The 24,572-nt window shown below is 37.5% G+C and overlaps 1 protein-coding gene across 1 annotated transcript in view; it reads right to left on the bottom strand.

The window, feature by feature from the left end:
* The window catches only part of fryb (furry homolog b (Drosophila)), a 99,760-nt gene that overhangs the window by 15,136 nt on the left and 60,052 nt on the right, over window positions 1-24,572 (bottom strand). Inside the window, 20 exon segments of the mRNA XM_056467294.1 lie at window positions 2,930-3,112; window positions 3,202-3,342; window positions 3,451-3,627; window positions 3,935-4,032; window positions 6,088-6,701; window positions 8,203-8,297; window positions 8,413-8,600; window positions 9,051-9,172; window positions 10,852-11,053; window positions 12,684-12,869; window positions 16,306-16,409; window positions 17,838-17,988; window positions 19,307-19,389; window positions 19,678-19,768; window positions 20,933-21,101; window positions 21,183-21,329; window positions 21,918-22,174; window positions 22,325-22,496; window positions 24,099-24,198; window positions 24,295-24,449. Coding sequence (XP_056323269.1) covers window positions 2,930-3,112; window positions 3,202-3,342; window positions 3,451-3,627; window positions 3,935-4,032; window positions 6,088-6,701; window positions 8,203-8,297; window positions 8,413-8,600; window positions 9,051-9,172; window positions 10,852-11,053; window positions 12,684-12,869; window positions 16,306-16,409; window positions 17,838-17,988; window positions 19,307-19,389; window positions 19,678-19,768; window positions 20,933-21,101; window positions 21,183-21,329; window positions 21,918-22,174; window positions 22,325-22,496; window positions 24,099-24,198; window positions 24,295-24,449 — 3,435 coding nt within the window.

Raw genomic sequence — 24,572 nt, 5'->3', positions numbered from 1 at the left:
TCAAAATAAACATGTCTTGACATAAGTCATATAAATCCTACACAAACTTGAGCACATCTACAGGTCCTGAGCAGCACTCACAGGCTCGCACTACCCCATGAGTCACAGACTTCCTGTAGATAAACAAGCATGCATGGAAAAACAGTCTAATTGCTGAAGTCCTTATCAGTGTGCACCCATTCCATCTGGACAGGATATCACTGCTTTCATCTGGGCCAGACAAAAGGCTAAAGCACTCAATTCTAGGAACTGAGAGAGTTTCCTGTAATTGCACCTGAAGCCACAAGAGGGCAATCATACACAAATTTGGTTTCAAGGAAGAAAGCAGTCTCCATGAGTTCCAGCTTTCCCAGAATTACAAAGTTCATCTTAAATACACAGATTATACCTAGAATTGTCTGAAGATTAATATTAGATGAGGATGGGAGTGTTTAAAGTGCCCCTTTATTCTATTTGGACCATTTTTATAGTGTTTAACATAGCTGTAATAGAGATGAGTCTCTCATTCAAATCGATACTGTCAAATGAACACTCTAATTACTGTTAATAGCACTGTGTTTACATGTGCTGAAAAGGCCTCTGAATGAAAATGGTAATTCAGATATGAATACGGTAAACCAATCACAGCAGACTGGGTCATCTGACCAATCAGAGCAGAGCAGGCTCTCGGAAATGAGGGGCTTAGAAAGACCAGATCTTTGAACAACTTGTATCAGACACTGGCTATGTTTACATGCACCCAAATAATCAGTTTGTAATCAGATTGATTTTTAAACTGGATTGAAAAATATTCATATAAACACTTCAAATTGAATGAAAGTTTGAGCAGACTGGAAGCGGTGGTTTATTCCTTTTCCAATCTGATCCAATAGCAAACCAAACGACCATGTAAACCAGGGGTGGGCAAACTCTGTCCTGGAGGGCCGGTATCCTGCAGAGTTTTCCTCTAACCATAATCAAACACACCTGCCTATACTTTTCTAGTGATCTTGAAGACACTGCCTAACATGTTCAGGTATGTTGATTAGTGTTGGAGCAAAACTCTGTAGGACACCGGCCCTCCAGGTCTGAGTTTTGACCCACCCCTGATGTAAACACCTGAATCTGACTACTATACAGTATAATGAGCTTTGATGGTGTCATATCCACACAAAGTAAATGCGCACATGTTTTAATCAGAATGTACAGTTTAAGTAAACACATATAAATGGATATCTGAATCAGACAACAATGGTTAGAATACATGTAAACAGATTTGCAACCAGGTTCAATTCATTCAGATAAACGAAAAATTGGTGCTTGTAAACGTAGCTGCTGTGATAAAGGAGGCAAAAATATATTATATTACAAATATAGGCATATATTATTAGAAATGGACCTTTGATAGATGTAATCTTATTAAAGACATAAAAAACTAAATTAGGAACCTTTCAAATAACATAATATTAAAGGTGCAGTAGGTGATCTGCCTGAATGCTAACCGGTTAGCATAATATCTATCAAATACAATCCCTCCCCTTCGCCGGTTAGAAAACTTTATAGTACTTTATAATACAACAATTCTGAACCAAAAAATTTATTATATCTAGCACGTTTTCTGTTGTGTAGCGAGCAAAACTTGTCATAATGTGCAATATTTCATGCTCACTGGACTCTCACATGCTTTGTCCTAAAGCGACTACTGTATGCTTAGTGATTGTCCAGCGACGTGCAAGAATTACACTTATTACTAAGTCATGCTTACATGCTATTTCAGATCGAATATTCAGAGCAGCATGGTAAAAAATTTAGGGAGCGCGTCACAGGTTGTCATTGTTCAAAAATGAATCAATGTAAATATAAAAGCAACTTCACCTCAGTTAAGCAGGCTATGCGGAATAGCGCTATTTACTGATGTTTTGTTGTTAAACCAAATAAAATCTACATTATCGATGCTGTAAAAGGTCCCTTATGAAACTGTAAATAGTCACATCAATCTATCACTGGCAGATTTCAGTGGCTGAACAACACTACTGTGCATATAATCCATTCGTAAAACAACACAATCTACATCAGCTCTGCGTGACTAAAATAGTTTTAAAACAGAACATTACCTGTCTAACAGAAATACTTCAGCCATGGTGTCGTCCTTCCTCCTGCATGCAAAAGTAACTCCAATATTGATTCAGGATTTAAAAAAGTTTTGATTCAGCATTTGTTTTACTGCTGTCATTCGTGTTCACGTGACCGCTGCGCACGTGCACGTGCATCGGCGGATCTGTTTGAACAGAGATGCGCCGTTGTACAAATCTACATTTGCCGACAGACAGTTTGGGCTACTTATCAGAATTATGGGAATTATTGGGCCGACAATTTTTATTTGGATGAACTTTGCTTAGTCTTATGCCTTACCCAGAACATAAAAATACATTTAAATATATTTAGATCATTTACTTTAATCATTATCTAATCCAATCATTACTATTGGAATGTGAAGAGACTTTCAACCAGCACAACAAAAAATGTTTCTGAAGACAATCACCTACTGCACTTTTAAGTTATGATTTTTGACCTAATTAATTGTCAAACATAACATACAAAAGCAGGCAATCAATCTGTATTATATAATACTGTGTGATGAGAGGTTATAATCATAAATGCAGTAAAAACTTCTCTCGGGACTTCTGTTGACTATCACCTCCATTTCTCCAGCTGAAAGTGAGCTGAAAACTTGAGTGACTCTCCTTTGGCCTATTATGCACCAAAAACAAAGGAAAAGAAGCTGCGCCCTTTGTGGGATCTGATAACAAATGCATAGTCAAAAACAACAGGGCCACACCTCAAGAGCTGAATGAGTCAGAAAAGGTGTGTGATCTCACTGAAAACTGACATTTTCAAGAGCAAAAATACAGTTTCACACATGAATGTGAACAATTGAGCAACAATATACCTCTGATATATCGAAATGGAATTCCATCGTCTTTCCTGGCAGGGCTTTAGATGAGCCATCCCACATCATACGGCTAACCTCCAGGTGGGCTAGATCACCATGGGCGTAGGATGGCAGTGATAAACTAGCTGAACGAGAAACAACCAGCTTCAAAATGTTCAGAGCTTCTTTCCAGTGGACCGTCTAGGACACACACACACATATTGGTTTGACAAATCAGATTTAGATGCTTAAAAATGACCAAATGAATCCTAATTCAGTAAGAATCTCACCTGTACAAATTTCTCAATGGTCTTTAGCACCTCAACATTGAAAGGTTTGACCTGAATTCCTGCCAAATCCATGTGGCTTAGCAGGCTATAGATGATCTGCAGCAGGGGCTGTTGCATGCTGGGTAATCCTTTATCTAGCAACTGTGAAGAGAGATCAGCTAGCATTACAACACTGTTCTTTGCATGCAATTTTACATACCATTTTGTATGTTATACGTGAGGACTTTCGTGCTCATCAGGTTAGCTCACCTCAGCCATATACGTCACCAGACTGAGTGTAATGTCTGAGAAAGCCTCATGCAAGTAGCGACAGACCACATTAACCCACGAGAAGGGGTCTCTGGTATAGGAACGAGTCTTATAAAGGGTCATCACATGCGCCAGGTTAGACAGCTTAGCGTTCTTGTCTTTCTCCTCAAGACACACCTAGAAAACACACAATAAACAATAGTGAAATGTAATTGTTAATGTCTTATAGAATAAATTTACTAAAGATTACTGACCTTATACTATCTTATACTGACAGTTTTAATACTTTCTTAAATTATATTTTATTTTCATACATAAAGAGATTATTAGTTTACGTTAATGTGACCAACTGTTTATTATACATGCATAGATGCTACCACTGTCACAATTCAGGGTTAGCTGTTGAAAACGAGGGTTTCTCTTCTAATTGAGGTGTAAATGTCAGTAAAGTGCAGGGTGTGTTTTATAATAGAAATGTGCAGACCTGTGCAATCCGCTCAGCACTTTCTTTACAGAACTGCGTTGGACTACCAAAGTGTTGCACCAAGTGAGGCAGCAGACAAAGCACATTCAGAGGAAAACCTGGGCAGATGGAAAATAAAAAATGAAATATGTTAAAGCATAGATCTTAAAGCAGAATCAAGTTTGGTTTTCAGGCTGTAGATCAATGTAATGAAATATGCATCAACACATCTTGGTCAGAGTAGATGCATCTAAACACATACTAGGTAGGAACAGTAGCTATATTTCCATCCAATAACGTGAACTTACGTAGCCACTGTGGGCCTTTTTTTCTTATAGAATTAATGCAGATAAACCGAAACGCAATGAACGTGCAGTGTTTTTGGAGGTGCAAGATCGCTCTTTGGGAGCACAGTTTTGTTCTGGAGGTAATAATACTAAACCACTTTGATGACGGACTTTGTCTAAGGGATTTTCAAGAGTTCACACTTAGCTGATGATTGATTATAAAGCTTGTTTGACATGCTGTCCCAGGAGAGAGCCCTGAGCTCATAAGATCCTCAACACCGGGGCTCCTTCCCATTTGCAAGGTGAGAGGGGAGTTTGAGCTCAGGTAGATCTCGAGAACTCCCCTGCTGTAGTAGCTAATGAACAGATAGAGATTGCTCTTAAGAAATAACTACTTACTAGGTGCATGTGTATGGTGCCGATTTGGATTAGTCAATTAACTTAAGTTGCATGCTTTTGGATGGTGGAAGGAAACCGGGGAACCCGGTGGGAGGAGAATATGTAAACTCCTCACAGGAACATCGGCAGGCTTGGTAAGGACTAGAACCAGTGACGTTCTTGCTGTCAAGGAACAGTGCTAACCACTGGGCCACCATGCCCCCCATCTAGGAAAGGAGGAGGAGTAGGGGGGAAGGGGGGATTCTTCAAAACTAAGATGGCTGTTATATGGAACTTAGGGTATTTATAGTGGCCAAGGAATAGTCTGATTGGTGAATCATAAATTGGATAAAGCAGGACCAGCCGTGATCAATCATAAGCACGTGATCCTCTTGAAATTAGTTTATTAATAAACTTCACTTAGAATGACCAATGTCCAAATGATGCTGTCAGTTCACTGGTTAAACCATTAATGCTGTCTAATCGTGCCCTTATTAGTTCCCACATTATCTGTTAAAACATGACTTTTTGACGCACATGCTAGACTTTATTCAGTAAATGTGTTTCCATTATTGAATGAATGTTTATAGTTATTGAAACTATATGTTGCTTTGTATATGAATTTTATTCACATTTTCAAAATCTATGTGCATTTTGATCTTTTTTATGCAATATTCTAAAATGTGCATAAAAATAAATGGATGGAAACATAGCTAGTAATACGTATTAACTAATCACTGATAAGAAAAGATAATACAAGGCATTCATAATAATAATCAGTGCTTCCCACACATAGGACTTGGGCAAGTATATTTGATGACAGTTTTTTTTACCAATATTATCATCCTTTTACACTTTTTTTGTATCCACCCAAGATAACCAAACATCCACGTTCGATTAACCAGTGGAAAATCTTCTCTCGCCCAATTTCGTACTGCTCATTGTGTATGTGCGAGAACTGTAAACCACTCTTCCTCAGACAGTCTCACGTGCTCTGCAGGGACCCACAGAGATGCGCCTTTTTGTGGTATAAAAATTTTTCCGGCCACTCTGGCTGGTGTTTCTAAATCTCCTAAAATGTCCGGGAGTCGACTTTTGATTTTGCTTTCTAAAGTTGTTGCGTTTTTGCATTACTCTTTTATTAAAGACTACTTTTCGCTTGGCTTCACAGCTGACATCACACAGCAGACAGAGAAAGTGAAGCTGTGTGCAGATTGCTCATAAATAGCATAAAAATAAGAGAAATAGTGGATTACTTTATTTTTATTTCAACAGTTTTATTTCTTTTTAAAACTTTAACTTATTGAATGGAAGCTGTGTATAACAGTGTCATAATAAATAAGTATTTTTACAAATCACATTTGTCACATGTAGTTAACCATTTATGTGCCGTGGGGAAAGGATGTGTTTCAATCCGGCTACTACCGGAAGTATTTCAAACCTGTGGGAAGCACTGATGATATACAATATCAGCTTTCAGCTTGAAAACTTTCAACCCATTCTACCCACCTATAGCCTGTGATGTATCCACCACTGGCACTCGTGAAACAGGCGTAAGCTGACAGAACAGCTGAAGCGTAAGATCATTCGTGGTCGGAGAAGTGAATCCCTTCAGGAGAAGCTGCTGAAGTCCAGAGAAGCCACTCCACCTCAGCTGGGCCTGGAGCTTCTCTAGTCTCTCCCTGTTCTCCTGGAGATCCAGTGGAACCCGCGCCAGCAGTTTGTGCACCAGCCTTAATGACATCTGGTACTCGAACTCAAAGTCTGACTCCATGAGCGACACCGCCACCCAGAAGATGGTGGCAAGCAGGTTTGCTGGATGACTGGAGTGCGACGGGTCAGTGATGACACTTGTGTCGGCGCGGGTGGAGTTGGAGGAAGTGCTGCGGGCCGAGCGCACGAGACCCTGTTGGGTACAGGCCTGGATGCGATCCAGGGTGGCACTGCGAGGCGGGTTGGAGGATGAGTTTTCTCCACTTTCGCCAAACTTCTTGGGGACAGAATAACTGCGCTGGTGCCTGTTACGTTCATTAGTCCCGGCCTCTTGGAGGAGGTTGATCTGTCCTGTGCTCTTACGATTTGGGTTGAGCTTCCCACTCACCAGGAAGTCTGGCGATGAATCTCTGTTTGTGGATGAGACATTTCAGAAATATATGCAACCCAGGCTCATTCTGATTACGTACCGCTATATACATTTCTAGAGAGCGCCAAATACGTCCCAGGAGCTACGCTTTTTTGCAGTTTTTGTGAATTCACCAGAGGCCACTGCGTACATTTTTTTAGATCTTAAATTTCTCTCGCAAGTGCCATTTGCGCCTGCTGTTCTCACGTGAATCCACAAGAGGCCGCTGAGTACACTTTTTTCGATCTTAAATTTCTCTCCCGATTGCCATTCGTGCCTGCTGTTCTCACATAAGTTCCTCAGAGGCTGCTGTCGACTGACTAACTGACTGACTGACTGACTGACTAACCGACCGATAAACCCACCCTCCCTATCCCTAAACTCAACCGCAGTGTTTTGAAAAGCAATGTAGAAAAAGAAAAGCCCCCTGATTTTTACCGTTTTCAGATTTTACCACATTCTCACCCTGTTATTTACTTGTTTATTTCCTTTTTTTGGCTTCTGTTTTTGTCTTACCAGCTTACTCGAACTGTTCTTCACCGGATTCGAACCCCATCGTCGTGGTCAACTCTGCTCTGCATCTCTGTCAACTCTGCTCGGCGACAAACGAGTCGTACGATGTACGAGCTATTGGACAAACTAGTAAAAGCGGAAAAAGAGTCTACATGCAGGTAATCGGTAAGCTGGAAAACTCGAAAAGGAACGACGTCATACCGCTACTTAGCATTCGTTTTAAAAACAAAATGCAGCCATACGTGGCTCTGGCTACATAATTTGCAATCTCCAGAAACATATATAGGGCTACATTTTCAGAATGAGCCAGTGTTGAATATATTGTAAAAAAAACACATTTTCTTGTTATATACAGTATATATATATATATATATATATATATATATATATATATATATATATATATATATATATATATATATATATATATATATATATATATATTCACATATGTACTATTGTTTAAAAATGTGGGCTTCATTTTTTGCTCAAAATACAGTATGGCATTTAAATTAAATATTATTACGATTTAAAAGACGGTTTTATCTCTTTTAATATATTTTAAAATGTAATTTGCTGAATTAGAAATTCATCTAATATGAATCCATCAAATTAGTCTCAGAAACATAAATTATTATTATCAATGTCAAAAAAATGTTAGTTCTGCTTAATACAATCTATGCTGTCATTTTTGATTACTTTCCATCCATTTTGATTACTTTCCATCCATAGTTTGAACCCCTAGTTTATTTACACATTTTCTTCTGTCATTTTAGTAGGTTTATGACTGAATAATAAATATTTTTATTTAGCATTAATAGTTATTATTACGATCAACATTTGTTATTATTATTCTTATTCAATGATTTATTTTATTTATTGATAATAAGCATAAAAGTCTCTTTCTTTTTTTGTACCAACCCCAAAATATTGATTGTACTATACTGTAATTATAAAGTTTTGTAATGTAAACACCATAAAAGACAAACCTTGTCAAAGCTGCCATAAGTTCACTGTTATTGAGGCATTCAGCCAAATTGTCCACAACAGACTCCAGAGTGAGTAAAATCTCCATGACGTAACCCTGGAAAGCAAGTTAGCACACAGACTTTAACTTTCAAATACATTTGATCAAGTATTCCAGAAAAATAAAAGTATTATTATGATTATAATAGCATTATAATAGCATTGATTCACACCTGAACTTCATCTCCATGCTCCCCAACCACCTCCACCAGACGCGAGAGTAAGTCTGACACGGCGTGGGCAGAAAGAGGCTGTCTCAGGGCACGGAAGATCTGGAAAGAGCGTCCGGCGTAATGGCGAGAAGAGCTGCAGAGGGCCGTCTGCAAAGCAACATCGCTCAGCTGATGCTCTAGATGGAAATCTAGACACACAACACAGAAACTTAGCAATCAGCCACTGTGCCAATGTAATATATAATATTTTTTCCTGAATTTCATGAGGCTTTGCATGAATTGTGGAAGTAACTTTCATTAAACTGCAATGAATCAAATGAATTTATTACAATTAACAAACTACTATCAGCAGACTATGAAAAACTCCACACAACTTTCCACAGCAATATTACAGATGTGTTGAATAATGATGTTCTGTATGTCAATAAATAGTAATAATATTAAATATATATATGGATTATTTATAGCACAACTTTAATATTTAAAATAGTCTGCTTTCGATATTTTTAAAAGATGTTCTGCAAACTGGAAGCGAAACCCATCATTTGAAGCACCGTCGGCACATGCAGAAAAAGATGGATACAATATTTTTTAATGTCAATATGAAACATAAATGCAAAACAGTGTTTGGTGATTACCTGATTTGGACTCTTTGAACACAGAGACCACATGCCGCAGGAAGTTGGTGAGCTGCTCAGCACTCTTAGAGTTGAGGTTCTTCGGAGTGATGTCTTCATGGCACCAAAGCGGTCCGAAAGCCCTGTGTAAGGACAGGACAGTACTCCATGCACTGTACCACCACCACCACCACCAAAATCACAAATACATCAACTACTGCTCACTAACTTGACCTACTGATGCGGGAACGGGCCTTATTCATAGTTTCCACGTGACATTACACTCAAGATTTTCCTCCAATAACACCATTTAATTTTTTACCAGGTTTGTACTATGTATTATTGTAGTGAGGAAGTGATATTAAAAGATCAAATTCATTATTTGTCTCATGTTAACTATTTAAAGGTGATCAGATTCACCAAGAATATGAATGATATGCTAAACTGCTAAGTGTTCCATTTTATAAATCTGCATTTATTTCCTGCAAAGGGCAATACAGTATATGTTGTATAATAAGGATCGCAAATTAACAAAACTTGTATGGTCACATATCTTTTTATTTAAATATATTTTTCAATGTCTATTAAATATATGCTGATATCAATATATGATATCAAAATTTGTGGTTTGAAATAAATGGAAATTTCCAACCTAGGCTCATTCTGAAAACGTACCCCTATATACATTTCTGAAGAGTGCCAAAAACGTCCCAGGAGCTACTTTTTTTGCAGTTTTTGTTTTCGCGAATCCACCAGAGGCCGATGTGTACGCTTTTTGAGATCTCAAATTTCTCTCACGAGTGCCATTCGCGCCTGCTGTTCTCTCGTAAATCCACCAAAGCCCGCTGTTAACTGACTAACTGAATGAGTGATTAACCGATCGACTGACCCACCCTACTCCTTCCCTAAACCCAACAAATAGTGTTATTAAAAACACTGATTGACCCGCTCACCCGCTTCCCTAAACCCAACCAACAATTTTAAAAAACAATCTAGAAAAAGAAAAGCCCTTGCATGATTTTTACTACGTTTTCAGATTTTGCCACATTCTCACCCTGTTATTTACTTGTTTATTTTAATTTTTGCATTCTGTTTTTGTCTTATCCAATTTCTGCAACCGATCTACACTGGACTCAAACCCAGTGGTTGTGGTCATCTCCTCTCTGCTTCTCAAGTCCACCGACGTACATGGCAAGCTAACTGGCCAAACTGGTAACATCGGTCCATATGGAGGTAAGTGGTCAGCTGGTAAGCGTGAAAAGGAATGGCATCATACTGCCCCGTAGTGTTCATTTTAAAGATGAAATGCAGCCATATGTACTTCTAGTTACATAATTCGCGATCTCCAGAAACGTTTATAGGGCTACGCTTTCAGAATGAGCCTGTGCTGGACAGTTCATGAAGTCTGCACTTTAGTTCTATTGATGTTTTTTTTTTTTCCTAATCTGATTTGTGGGAAAGTCAAATGTAAAATAATTTAGATAAGTAGGATTAATTAAACTAATATATTAAATAATAAAATTATTCAAATCATTTGAAATAGTTAAATTAATAATATGTAATATATGAATTTTATGAAGAAATATAAACTATTTTTAAACGTAGCAATAAAGATTTTTTTTAGCAGCTAGGAAATGTGTGAGCTTTGTAATTTCTATTAGTTGATGCACCATTTGTTTATCTTGTCATCCTAATAAAAATATTTCTATACATTTCATATGTCATTTAACTAGATGTACAGTTCTTTTATGGGAAAACCGATACACAAATTTGTATCTATATATTAAAACAACTCCCCTAAATGTGTTTCAGTGCCACACACCTGGTGGTGAGGAACTCAATGAGCTTGTTGGTTTTCTCCTCTGATTCTGTGGAGGACTCATCTAGCTCCTCCAGGTCAGCTGTGATTTGCGGCAGGTTTCCGATGCTTCCTCCCAGACTCACACTGGAGGAAGTGGAGGACGAGCTCAGTCCAGAATCCGCCACTGGTGACGCCTGCCACTCTCGCAGGAAGTCAAACCCCCCTGTTCAGACAAGAGGACAGTTTATTTATGTGACACACACATTTTTTTTTAATTATACATCTTGTTTCTGCGGCCTGAAAAGTCTGTATGATCGTGAGTCTCACGTATCTAAAAAATGTGAGGTGTGTTCCAAGTTGTAACTGTCAGTAGTGATTTTCGCACCTGTGCCTATTGAAATATCAGTAAACAAGGAAGCAGAAGCATCAGTGGCATGCAGGATTAAAGATTAAATGCCAGAAAACCCTCAATCATGATACAAAATAAGACTTGGCACAGTGTCTGGCCTAATTACCTCCAAGTCAGTCTCTATCAAAGCAAGAAAGACAAACAGCTGCCAAAAATAGTTTGAATTCTATGCCAAAGAGAGTTAAATCATTATCCTAACCCTTGGGGTTTAGCCCGATAATAGTCACCTACTTCCTCACTGTAAATTCAAGCTGTGTTAGAAATGTAGTTGAATCTAAAACGTTTATAGTCGTCTTCTTTTGACTGCTTTCATAGGGAGTCAAAAACACAGTCAGATTGCTCTTGTAAATGTGCTCAAATATATTCAGAAAGTTACAAAAGACCAACTAATCTTACTAATCCTACTGACTAAACTTGATCTTTATGGGTTGCCAAAAGCCCATCACACACCGAAGGCATGTCTTTTAGAACATTATTTTATCTGACTTTACACATGCATTACCATGTAAACATGTATGCCAATATCAGCTGGAAACAGTAATGTGTCTCTACCCTGCAAACATTTTTTGTGTTTGTTTCTAATAGACATCCAAACATAGACACCTTGGCTAAAATATGGCTAAATTTGGACTGTTAGTAAAATGTAATAGACATCTAACAATAGTCAAAAACACATCAATTTTTGACAGTCACTATTTTGACAGTCCCTTGGAGGGCAGCACAGTGGCTCAATGGTTAGTATGGTCACAACACAACAAGAATGTCACTGCTTCGAGTGTCCACCACAGTCCAAACACGTGGTATAAGTGAATTGGATGAACTAAATTGGCCATAGTGTTTGAATGGTTGTGAGAGTGTATGGGTGTTTCCCAATACTGGGTTGCGCCTGAAAGGGCATCCACTGCGTAAAACATATGCTGGAATAGTTGGCGGTTCATTCCATTGTGGTGACCCATGATAAATGAGGGACTAAGCCAAAAGAAAATAAATGAATGAATGAATGAATCCTTGGACTATTGTTAAGGGGGTCGCACGCCATTTATCAGCATACACACACCGGCGCCGCATGTCAGCAGCTGTCCGCGGCGCCCAGCCACGACTCAGGACACTGTTCATATTTCTGCCGTGTCACAGCGCGCGATCTGAATAGTTTCATTTTAAATAGCATGCGAATGTACGCGTCTGGTGTGCGATACTTCCAGTTGTCATGTGCGCACCATGTTGCGGCGCTGAGGGCACATCCATTGTGTGACGCCCTTTAGACGTCTATTAGTTTTTCACTGACAACCCACATTTTGCCTTATTTTAGCAAAGACATAAAGCTTGGACGTCTATTAAACACAACATTGATTGGTGTGAAGTGACCACTTGTGATTGTATCATTGACAAGGCATATGTCAAGCTATATTTGAAGTTTGTTATTGTGGGTCAAGAGCAAGAGTACCTGTGTAGACGTATTCAGGCTGGTAGCTGGATTTTACAGTGAGGGTCTTGTTGTCACCAATCTCTCTTGTCAGCAACAGAACAGAGGCAATGACCTGGAAGTTGTTGTTGCAGGAAAGGGCAATGAGAAGATGCAGGAGTAACCTCTTACTGTGCTCAAACACCTCTGGGCGGTAATGATCCAAACCTGAGAGGACAGAAACACACAGGTAAATGAACTAAACTGAATAAAACAGGAGTCAGTGAAGTAGACAGGAATGAAACACATTCGGAAACTGAACTAAACTGCTTTCAATGGGAATTCCTATGGTTAAACTGTGACATAACTTTAACACAACAATAATAATAGAGTTCAGATTCAACTGTCAGATCTATTATACACACAGAAGTTAAATATTTTTGGAATTTGTGATTTGAGGTTGCAGCACGATTGCTTAGTGTAATTTGTCCATAGAGTATGAGTGTGTGTGTGAGAATGAGACAGTGTGTTTGTGTGTGTGTGCTCTCTGTGCTGTTTTGTTGCAATTAGGGCATCCGCCAGTTCAACATATGCCAGTAAAACATGAATAATTGATGGTCATTCCACTGTGGTGACCCCTAGTAAAGCAGGGAATAAGTCAAAGTATAGTGAGCGAGTGGATGACTGAATAGAGGTTCAGTCGCTGTGTAAAACATATGCTGGATAAGTTGGCGGTTCATTATGCTGTGGCGAAACCTGATGATTAAAGGGACTAAGCTGAAGGAAAATGAATGAATGATTAAAATAATAAGTGACAGTTCAACCAAAACAAAAAAAAAAAATCTTTAGTACAGTGCTTCCTACGTTTCACATATACTTGCAGTGGTAACCGGATTGAAACACACCTTTTACCCATGGCACATGGTACCTACATGCGACCAAAAAAGTGACTTTTAATAATATTTTTAATTTATTATGACACTGTTATACCCTGTTTTTTTCAATAGGTTAAAGTTTAAAAAAAGACTGTTGAAATAAAAAAGAAATCCACTATTTGTTTTACTTTTATTCAGGAGGAGCTATGTGCACCGACTGATACGTAAAATCTGCTGCCATAGCATGAGGATATGTATAAAATATGTAATATATCATCATCATCAAATTACAAAAATATACAGCAAATGGGAAATAAATGACATAAAGGAATAAAAACAAACAATATCTCTAAAAATATATATTAATTACAAGAATAAAAGTTTAGATTATTTAAATAAGACAAACGAGTTAATTAACCATTTCTAATGGTGTACAAATATTCTGCAGCCAATTTAGATGTAATTTCGTCCTCTCTGCATATATAGAAAAGTTTATCTGAGTCGTTTAGATCAAATAATTAATTATATAATGTTTCTCTTGCTCTTGCTGCTGTGCACGCGCTGTCAGCTGCAAAGCCAAGCAAAAGTAAATCAGGCTTATAATAAAAATGTAATGCAAAAACGTATACAATTAACCAACAAACGACGACTTTAGAAAGGGAAACCAAAAGGAGAATCCTGGATATTTTAGGAGATTTTGAAAAGCGGGGCGGATGCATTTTTAAGTCCCAAAAAGGTGCATCTCTGTGGGTGCAGAGCATGTGAGATTCCCCGTGAGAGTGTTGACAGTTCTTGTGTACACACAACAAGAAGTAGGGAACATGTACGGCGAGAGAAGATTTTCCACTGGTTAATCGATCATGGATGTTTTAAAAATATATATTTTAAGGTCAAAATTATTAGCCCCTTTAAGATATATATTTTTTCAATAGTCTACAGAACAAACCATCATTATACACAGTGTTGGACAGTAGTGTCGCTACAAGTAGTGACTAACTACATTTCTCAGTAGCATGGCTACTTTCTAAATCATATAGCTTTTTAGTAGCGAAGCTATTTTATTAGTTAAGTAGCGTCCACACAAGCTACATTTGCCGATCGCGGATCAATAAGTGACGGCACCAGCATTCATGGAGCTGTGAGGCCAGTGTCTAGCCGAGGAAAGTAAATCCATATGATGGCGAGAACGACGATTTCTTCTTCTTCCTGTTTAACGGTGTTCAACAACAAAGTTTTTGGTGCGTTACTGCCACCTCTGGTGAAACTTACTTCTGATGCTGTGCTCAAAAAACAAAACTACTTTAGTATATATATATATATTTATATATATATATATATATATATATATATATATATATATATATATATATATATATATATATATATATATATATATATATATATATATGTGTGTGTGTGTGTATATACATACACTATAATGCTTATTCCAAAATATTTCCCTTTACTATAAATTACTATAGTATTTTAAATGTGTAACACCTGGTTTTATTGGATTTTTTTTTAGCTGTTATATACTATAATTGTTTCTGTTAAATACAGCATATTATTTACCGTAAACAACTGAACTGAACTATTAAGCCTCATATGTTTCATTGACAGTTTTATTGATGATATAACTGACTTGGATTTAAGTTGCTTTGATTTAAAAATGAAAATTGTACAAATAGCTTTGATGTAGCTAAGCTACTTTTGCCATGTAGCTTTTAGCTTAGCTTGCTACATTTCCCAGAGGGTAGCTTTTATTGTAGTTAAGCTACATTTTAAGTAGAGTAGCTAAAAGCTTAGCTCACTACATTTTTCAAGTAGCTTGCCCAACACTGATTATAGAATAACTTGCCTAATTACCCTAACCTGCCTAGTTAACCTAATTGACCTAGTTAAGCCTTTAAATGTCACTTTAAGCTGTATAGAAGTGTCTTGAAAAATATCTAGTCAAATATTATTTACTGTCATCATGGCAAAGATATAAGAAATTATTAGAAATGAGTTATTAAAACTATTATGTTTAGAAATTAGTTGAAAAAAATCTTCTCTCCGTTAAACAGAAATTGGGGAAAAAAATAAACAGGGGAGCTAATAATTTTGACTTCAACTGTATATGTCCATGCCTAATATAAGATCGCCAGAAAGTGATTAATGTTTTATAGATTGTTAAAATTTTGGTATTTGTGATGCAGCAAGTCCAGAGACTGTTGTGTACTCTATGATTTGATATAAAACTCATTTTAATGTGTGATATGACTAAAAAGTGATCATAAACATGTTCTCAATTCAAATGAGTAGCGGCTTGGAACCAGAAACAGTATTCCATACGTCACCGATACGTCACGACTTAACAAGCGAATATTTATGGGTTGAAAAACAGAATATCACTTGAATGCCTTTAGTCAAAAGACAAAAAAAAAAGAAATGTGTTGTGGGCAGGAGGTCCTGACGACATCAGGAGTCTTAGAGAGATAAGCCATGAGTAGATGGCATTTTGCCAGCCCCCTCCTTCTATCCTTCTCCACCTCATTTTCCATCACAGACATTTTTCGCATTTCTGGCATTTCTGTGCTGTGTTATTCAGACAGGCTGCTGGGGTGAGTTACGGAGGAGAATGTGGGCACTATACAGACTACACCAAAGACATGCATTCTCACGCAGACATCCAGACACAAAACACACACACCTTCATGTCTCTCTTTTTTTTTAGCTAAGAAGGGTTGAGACTTAGCTCAGGGATTTCCCCACATTTTAATACAAATGAAAAGAAAGACATTGTTTACCCAGGAAAAGAGCATGAAGAAGCAGAGGCAGGTGTAGAGCCCAGTCTTCTCTCACGCTGTGGTCCACCACCATCTCCGTCATGAAGATAACAGCTATATTACACCTGTCAGAACACACACAAGAACAGAGTTACATTTCTAACTTTAGTCGTGGCATCTGCTAAGATTTGTGCATATACCTGATTTTCCAGAATATGAGTCACATTCTATCATTCTATAAAACAACTTGTATTTTAAAGGGTCTTGCTATTGATGCAATTATGTTTGCAAATAGATTTATTCAGAGCTACTAGCCTATTTTATACTATTACAGCTTATCCTTGTGTCTTTTTCGCAAAAAAAAAAAAAGTTTACATTTCACAATGTAAGAAATCCTCTTTATTTTTATTTCTTGTCTTAATTTAATTTAATTATTGTTATTTAATTATATCTTGGGGTAACACGGTGGTAAAGTGAGTAGCACATCCGCCTCACAGCAAAAAGGCTGCTGGTTCGAGCCTCGGCTGGGTTAGTTGGTATTTCTATGTGAAGTTTGCATGTTCTCCCCGTGTTTGCCTGGGTTTCCTCCGGTTTCCCCCACAAGTCCAAAGACGTGGTACAGGTGAATTGGACATGCTAAAATTGACTGTATTGTATGATTGTGTGTGTAAATTATGTTTCCCAGAGATGGGTTGCGGCTGGAAGGGCATCCACTGCATAAAACATGCTGGATAAGTTGGTGGTTCATTTCGCTGTGGCAACCCCAGATTAATAAAGGGACTAAGCTGAAAAGAAAATGAATGAAGGAATAAATAATTATATCTTTTAAAATGGCAAAAGGTTTAAAATGAATCCTTATTGCACCAGACATACAGTAGAATTGATTATGTATTATCTACTTAAACCATTTAATTACAGAGAGAAGGACTCTTCATTTGTCCTGCATACACCCAAACAGAATACATTTTTAGCAGGTATTTCTGTTATGCAATTCTATTCATATTTTCAATAACTCATGAGCCTTTGATGTATATCTTAATGTTCAGATGTCAGTGTGAGATGGCACAGATCTGATTAACCTGACATATAGTTTATAAATATCTTAAAAATGCTGCTGTACTGCCTTATAATGAATGTCAGGCAGTCCGCACATCCCTCCCGAAAAAATCCCTCAATGTCAAAACGATGCTGGTAAGAATCCTTGTTGTTGTGGAAACGGAACAAACAGTTTGTCTTACGTCAACAAACCCGAGTTATAGTTAACTGCAGTAAAACGCTAGAGCAAACTAACACAAGTGAGTTTTATGGGACTGGGTTAATAAAATCCATCCGCTGCTTATGAACAGTGACTTTAAGTTTATGGTGAATCCATGCATGTCTGGGTCAACATTTGGTAAGTATTCTATGTGTGAGGAGAATTTGTTGGAGTGTTGTAAAACTTAAACCACAAAAGGAAGAAAATGACCCTGTGCATTTAAGAACTTTCATAAATCTTCTGTGCAGTTATGTCTTAAATGCGAAGTCAAGAAAAGAAGAAATTCTTGGTTTGGTACCTGTGAAGGGGTCCTCGAGGGGTGATGGTTTCAGGCAGGTAGTCAACAAGCGGAGCCCAACAGCCTCCATTTACAGGCATAGGAAGAGACTGAGGTCTGTTACTCTCCAATACACTGATCAACCAGGCAGCATATGGAGGCAGAGGGTCATCTGTCAACACAAACACACATAATAATTAGCTGAAAATAAAAATCTGCTGTGCATTTTCATAAAGCAAGCACATTAGGACCCTAATGTATAGATGTAAACAAAAATTAATGAGTATAACATTTTCATATACAATTAGCATTAAATCTGCCGATGAACTGCTGAGTTTCTATTACCTTCTATGCAATGATTTATATTAAAACCTCAAAACATTATGCAATTCTGGGTGTGCCTCACAGAGGTGAGTGGGTTTGACAAACCACCTGTAGAAAACACTCTTCTCTCTCTAAATTAAAAAAGACAAAAACTCCTCCCTCCATACTTTAGCATTTAATTCTCGAGTACTAACGGTTCCTTTGTATAACTAGCACTTCTTTACTTGTGTATTGCCTCTTTTTGTTCAATCGCTGAATGCCTCCCTAATTGTACTTTGTTTTGGACAAAAGCGTCTGCTAAATGTAATGTCTAAATAAAAATACTTTCTTGCTTTCTTGATATTTTCTAAAATTATATAAGGAATTATATTAATTATCAATAAACAGACTATTTATAATTTATATAAATAAAAATATTATTATATTGTTTGCCGTTGTATATGACCAGTCTGAATAAAATAAGAAATTATAATAATTCCCAATATGTATAATTTATAATACAAATATGAATTAGGAAGTTCATAATAATTATTAAATAACTTTTAGATAATTGTTTAAATCTAATTTAATCAATTAATCCTGTGTGACACGACAATTCAGAGGGGTCAATTCAGAATTCAAATATCATTTTACACTAGAATAACTCATTTCTTTTAATTATTATTTTTCAGTCTGTTGCAGTCTGTCAAGCTAATGTGATGTTAATTCGGAGCACATCATCCAGTAATACATGCTATCCTGCAACATGTCAATCTGCTGTCATGACAGGTATGTGAGCAGGACAAAAGCTGGCAGCTCTCACACCCAAAGCAAACACTTCCAAGAGCACAACTGGATGACATGCAGTTACATGCGTGCAAAAATTCCTTAATATGGACAAGCAATGCCAGTATGTATTCATGAGCATGTAGTGTTGGTGTCATATACACTATGTGCCAAATGGTAAGCCACATGTACAGATATCAGCTTTTAAAATGTACAGCTGTAAAACAATGAGTGTGTACGTATCCTCACTGTATGTATTAGTGAGTGAATTGACAGCTGTGAACCATCTGTTGCTCTGTTCTTGTAATCTGGGGGATTACTGACAGTAACCTATCATGTGTGGTGGAAGTGCACACAGGGCTTCTAAACCACAAAATAATCTGTTACTATACAGAACTTACTCTTCTCCTCATCGTAAGAACCTCCAGAGCTGTTGCTGTATCGTGATTCCAGACGGTTGTGAGCTCGGGCAGCACTGCTTAACCTGAGGAAACATGTACACAAACTATGTTAGGGGACACAGAACATGCATGCATTATAAAGTGCATAATATATTAACTTTTTTATTTTCATTATATTTTATTTCATTATATTTCAAACTAGCATATATACAGTGGAGGAGAAGTGTAAAGCCCATATGTGGTTTAGAATTTAGAGATCTCCAAAAAATCTGGCAACGAATGGATAAATAAATAAATAAATAAATAAATAAATAAATAAATAAGCTTTTTCTCCATTTATAAAAATCAAAGTTCTTTAAAGAAAATTGCACCTGTCTTCAGTCTCTCTGGTGATTTTTGCCTCATCTGCGTCCTGGAAGTTTTCTTGCCCAGCCACTACTGTGTTACTGCTAGATGTTGTACCTTTGCCAATAAACAAAACAAACAAAAAACAGAATATTAAGTAAGAACTAGGCCTGTCACAATAATCAAAATATTGACTTGTCGCACAACACATGGACATGACCTCAATCATTTTTGGTGATGCAATATACACTCACCGGCCACTTTATTAGGTACACCTGTCCAACTGCTCGTGAACGCAAATTTCTAGTCAGCCTATCACATGGCAGTAACTTAATGCATGTGGCATGTAGACATGGTCAAGACGATCTGCTGCAGTTTAAACTGAGCATCAGAATGGGGAAGAAAGCGGATTTAAGTGTCTTTGAACGCGGCATGGTTGTTGGTGCCAGACGTGCTGGTCTGAGTATTTCATGCACAACCATCTCTAGGGATTACAGAAAATGGTCTGACAAAGCGAAAATATTTAGTGAGCAGCAGTTCTATGGGCGCAAATGCCATCTTGATGCCAGAGGTCAGAGGAGAATGATCAGACTGGTTTGTGCTGATAGAAAGGCAACAGTAACTCAGATAAGCACTCGTTACAACCGAGGTATGCAGAAGAGCATCTCTGAATGCACAACACGTCGAACCTTAAGGCGGATGGGCTACAGCAGCAGAAGACAACACCGGGTGCCACTCCTGTCAGCTAAGAACAGTAAACTGAGGCTACAATTTGCACAGACTCACCAAAATTGGATAATAGAAGATTGGGAAAACGTTGCCGGGTCTGATGAGTCTCGATTTCTGCTATGACATTTGGATGGTAGGGTCAGAATTTGGTGTCAGCAACATGAAAGCATGGATCCATCCTGCCTTGTATCAATAGTTCAGGCTGCTGGTGGTGGTATAATGGTGTGGGGGATATTTTCTTGGCACACTTTGGGCCCATTAGTACCAATTGAGCATCGTGTAAACGCCTCAGCCTACCTGAGTATTGTTGCTGATGATGTCCATCTCTTTATGACCACAGTGTACTCATCTTCTGATGGCTACTTCTATATTGCTTCCTATTATTACTTAGGTTTATATATTTAGGATTAGGCGTGTAAAATAAGATCATGCAGAATATGTATTTGATAAGTTCTAATATCTTAATATTAGGCATGTAATAAGCCACTAATTCATAGAGGAAATTGTTACTTAAACTAAAGTTAAACTGTCAAACATTATTCTTTGATTTACCTGAAGCCACAACGGAGGTCTTGTTGCTGGCAGCAAAGCGGTAGAATGGTGGGTTGTCGCAGTGTAGGACGACTGGGTTTACTGGGTCTGTCTGCTGAAGCTCAAAAAGCAGCTCTTCCATGGTCTGAATGGTGTTGTTCCGACACAGATATATCACCACTTTCTTAATCTAAAACAGTCAAATACAAATTTAGTCCATTATGTAGAGCTAATAAACTGAATGTGGGTTAAGACCGTCTGTATGGCTCACATATGGCAGCAGTGTTGTGTCACTGCTGACTCCACACAGGCTAATGAGGAACTGCAGTGTTATTCTCAGGTTGTTACTCCACTTGTCATTGGACACAAGAGCATTCCAGGCGTTCTCCATCTCAGGACCTGGGACTTCATCCCCATACTGTAGAGAAAAAATACAGAAAATGATATCCATAGTCATTTGGTGAAATTTTAAAGGGGTAATTTTTAATACTTTCATAATATTGTATTTTTCCCTAGTCCACCTATAACAACAAATCTTGCTTAATTGTCATGTACACAAGTAAAGTTTGATTATAAATGACTGTTAAAGCTTGAAATAACTTTATAAAAGCTTAAAGTTTGAAGGCTCATGATTTTGAATATTGCTAGCATGTTTAAGCCTGCTGTGTCTAGCATGCTCACTTTAAATCTACTACTAGCACATTGCTAGAAAATGTTAGCATATTGTTAAATGATTTGACATGTAAGCATATTACACAACATTTATCACATTGCTAGCATGTTTTAGGATATTTCAATGATGAATAAACATGCTGCTATCATGTTTTCCATGTTGCTAGCATGACTTAACACATTACTAGCATGTTTCTTAAACCCATTTAATTCATTTGGATTAACGATTACCAGAAAAACTAGCAATACGAAGACCACTGTGAGCTTACAAAGTACATTTTGTCTTATTGCTAACATGTAACTAGCACATTACAGCTGAATGCAACACACTTACCTTTGCAGTCATGAACATGAGGTTGTTTAGGACCAGAGAGGTGGCCTGAAGTGAGCCCCAACCATTGCCCTTGAGTCTGTGGGTGATTCCTAAATTGTCTGCCTGCTCACGAGTCTCTTCCTCTGGGGTGCACGGACTGGAGGCCGGGGGGAGCAGTCCTGTGTCCACCAGCTCTATGTTATTCAGCCATGGCAGCAAGTAGGTCAACATGATCTGCCTACCATTGGGATGAGTGGTAGGGAACCTCTGGCTGACCTCTGCATGTGAGAAAAGACATCCATTTTTTTGCACATATGTGTTTATTTGCTTTTGATGGAGCAACAGTTTGATGACACATTTAAACATGTGGTTGAGAAGTTTTCCTTGTAAAGCATGAGTAAATATGCCACACACACAGACACACAGACCTGAGAAGAGAGGCAGGGTGAGCTCAGGATACATGCAGGCCAGCTGGTTTGAGAGCTGGAAAAGAGAGACGCTGTACAATGGTGGTAAAGGACCATGTGTGCCATACAGGATACTTCCTGATTTCTGGCCCACAGTCCTCTTGGAGTAAACGGACAACTTGGACTCCAAAACCTGAGCGATACAGAAAATACAAGAAATTAAAATAAATATATTGTCAGTGCTCAGCATAACTGAGTACACCCCATTTTGCAAATAAATATTTTTATCCATTTCTCAGTGAATATAGGCAATGTATTTTGGTGCATTTAAACGAAACAGATTTATTAAACAGGTATATTTATTAAAATAATATTTTAGTCACCAAACATATTTAGAAATTGAAAGATAATACAATTAAATTTAAGCAAAATATTTAAAAAAAATTTACAAACTACAAAATTTCAACTAAATGTTTTAATTTTTTTGCTTCTCTTGATTTTCCTCTTTTTTAAATTTGTATTTAATATTTTTCTATAACATATACATTTTTGGACCGTTATTGTAAGTTATTTTGTTAGATTTTGTTAGCTGAGGATCATCTCCAGACTCAAATCCATTCTTTCCTTTTAAGATCTGGAAGAAGTCATCCATGCTTTTATCACATCTCGCCTAGACTATTGCAATTCCTTATTTATCAATCTTCATTGCCACGGTTGCAGTTGGTTCAAAATGCCGCAGCTAGACTTTTAACAGGGACCAAAAAACTGCTCATATCTCACCAGTTTTAGCATCCATTCATTGACTTCCTGTTAATTTTAGAATTCAGTTTAAGATTTTACTTATTGTTTTTAAAGCACTAAATAGGCAAGCACCTTCTTATATATCTGAACTTATTAACCTACAGTCAACTCCTCGGTCCCTTACAGTAGGTCATCAAATAAAATTTTTCTGCAAATTCCTCGGCCACAACTTAAACTGAAAGGAGTTAGAGCCTTTGCAATCGCTGCTCCACGTTTGTGGAACCAGCTGCCACCGGACATTACGAGTGCTTCTTCTCTCTCTATTGTTAAGTCCAGACTCAAGACTCATTTTTATTCTATTGCCTTCCCAGGCTTTTAATCTTTATTGTGCATTGTTGCTGTAATACTATTATTCTTGTTATTACTTTTATTGTTATTTTAAACTGAAGTTAAATGTGCTTTATAAATAAACTTTACTTACTTACTTACTTACTAGTCCAGATTTGGTTTCAGTACTGACTAATCTAATGTATATGCACAAATATAATATTGTATAGCTTCCTATTGAAAATATCCCCCACAAGACATTAACATGACATCATATTGACATTGTACCCCATGGGGGGACATTTTGAATTTGGATTTTTGGATTTTATTTGGAAATGAAAATCGGGTTGACGTCAGAACCCAATGTCCACATCCAACCTAAAATCAACCAAATATCAACGTTTAATCATGTTACACCTTGGCGTTGTGTGGAAGTTACCACTATGACATCTATCAGACATTGGATTTCACTCTCCAAGACAACCTAAAATCAACCAAATATCAACGTAATTTGACGTCATTATTGGACGTCAAAATAACTTCCTTAGACGCTGGCTAGACACTGAATTTTTGTCACCTGAAGTCATGACCTATATCTAACCTAATATTAATGTTTTATGATGTTGTGTGCATGCTGCATTGAATTTAAAAGAGAGATTTGTGAGGGGTGTAGTTATATAGGCTGAGCACTGTAGATTCCTTTTCTTAAAACTGCAACTAAACGTACCTGCATGAGCTGCATGGATATCTCATAAATCTCTCTGCTTGTGTCAGATGACTTAAACAGCACCAGATTCAAAAGAGTCACGATGTCACATGGATAATTCCTAAAAAAAAGAAAAAGAAATATGTTTTGTCTAATAATAAAATCTTCAAATTTCTTTAAGGAACACCATGGCATTGATGATTTCAGCTCTGATTACCTGCTACCGCACACAGTAGCAATAGCTTTGAAGCATCCTGAAGCGAGCTGGTATGATCCAGTGAAACAGCGATCCACAGCCCAGTTAAACAGATTCACCTGATCTGGGTTGAGCTCCAGGAGCAAAATGACAACCTCACAGCCAAGCCGATGCACCTGTATCCCAAGGCGGTGATATAAACATTAGTAATTAAATGAGTGCTTTTCCTTCAATCATAACTGAACTGAAGTTAATCCAAACGTCAACATTACACTAGTCATTATAGTTTACTGTAGGCC

Source organism: Danio aesculapii, chromosome 10, assembly GCF_903798145.1.
Source record: "Danio aesculapii chromosome 10, fDanAes4.1, whole genome shotgun sequence".
NCBI classification, from domain to species: domain Eukaryota; kingdom Metazoa; phylum Chordata; class Actinopteri; order Cypriniformes; family Danionidae; genus Danio; species Danio aesculapii.
Note: the sequence above shows the minus strand (reverse complement) of the source record. Positions and strands in the feature narration are given on the sequence as shown.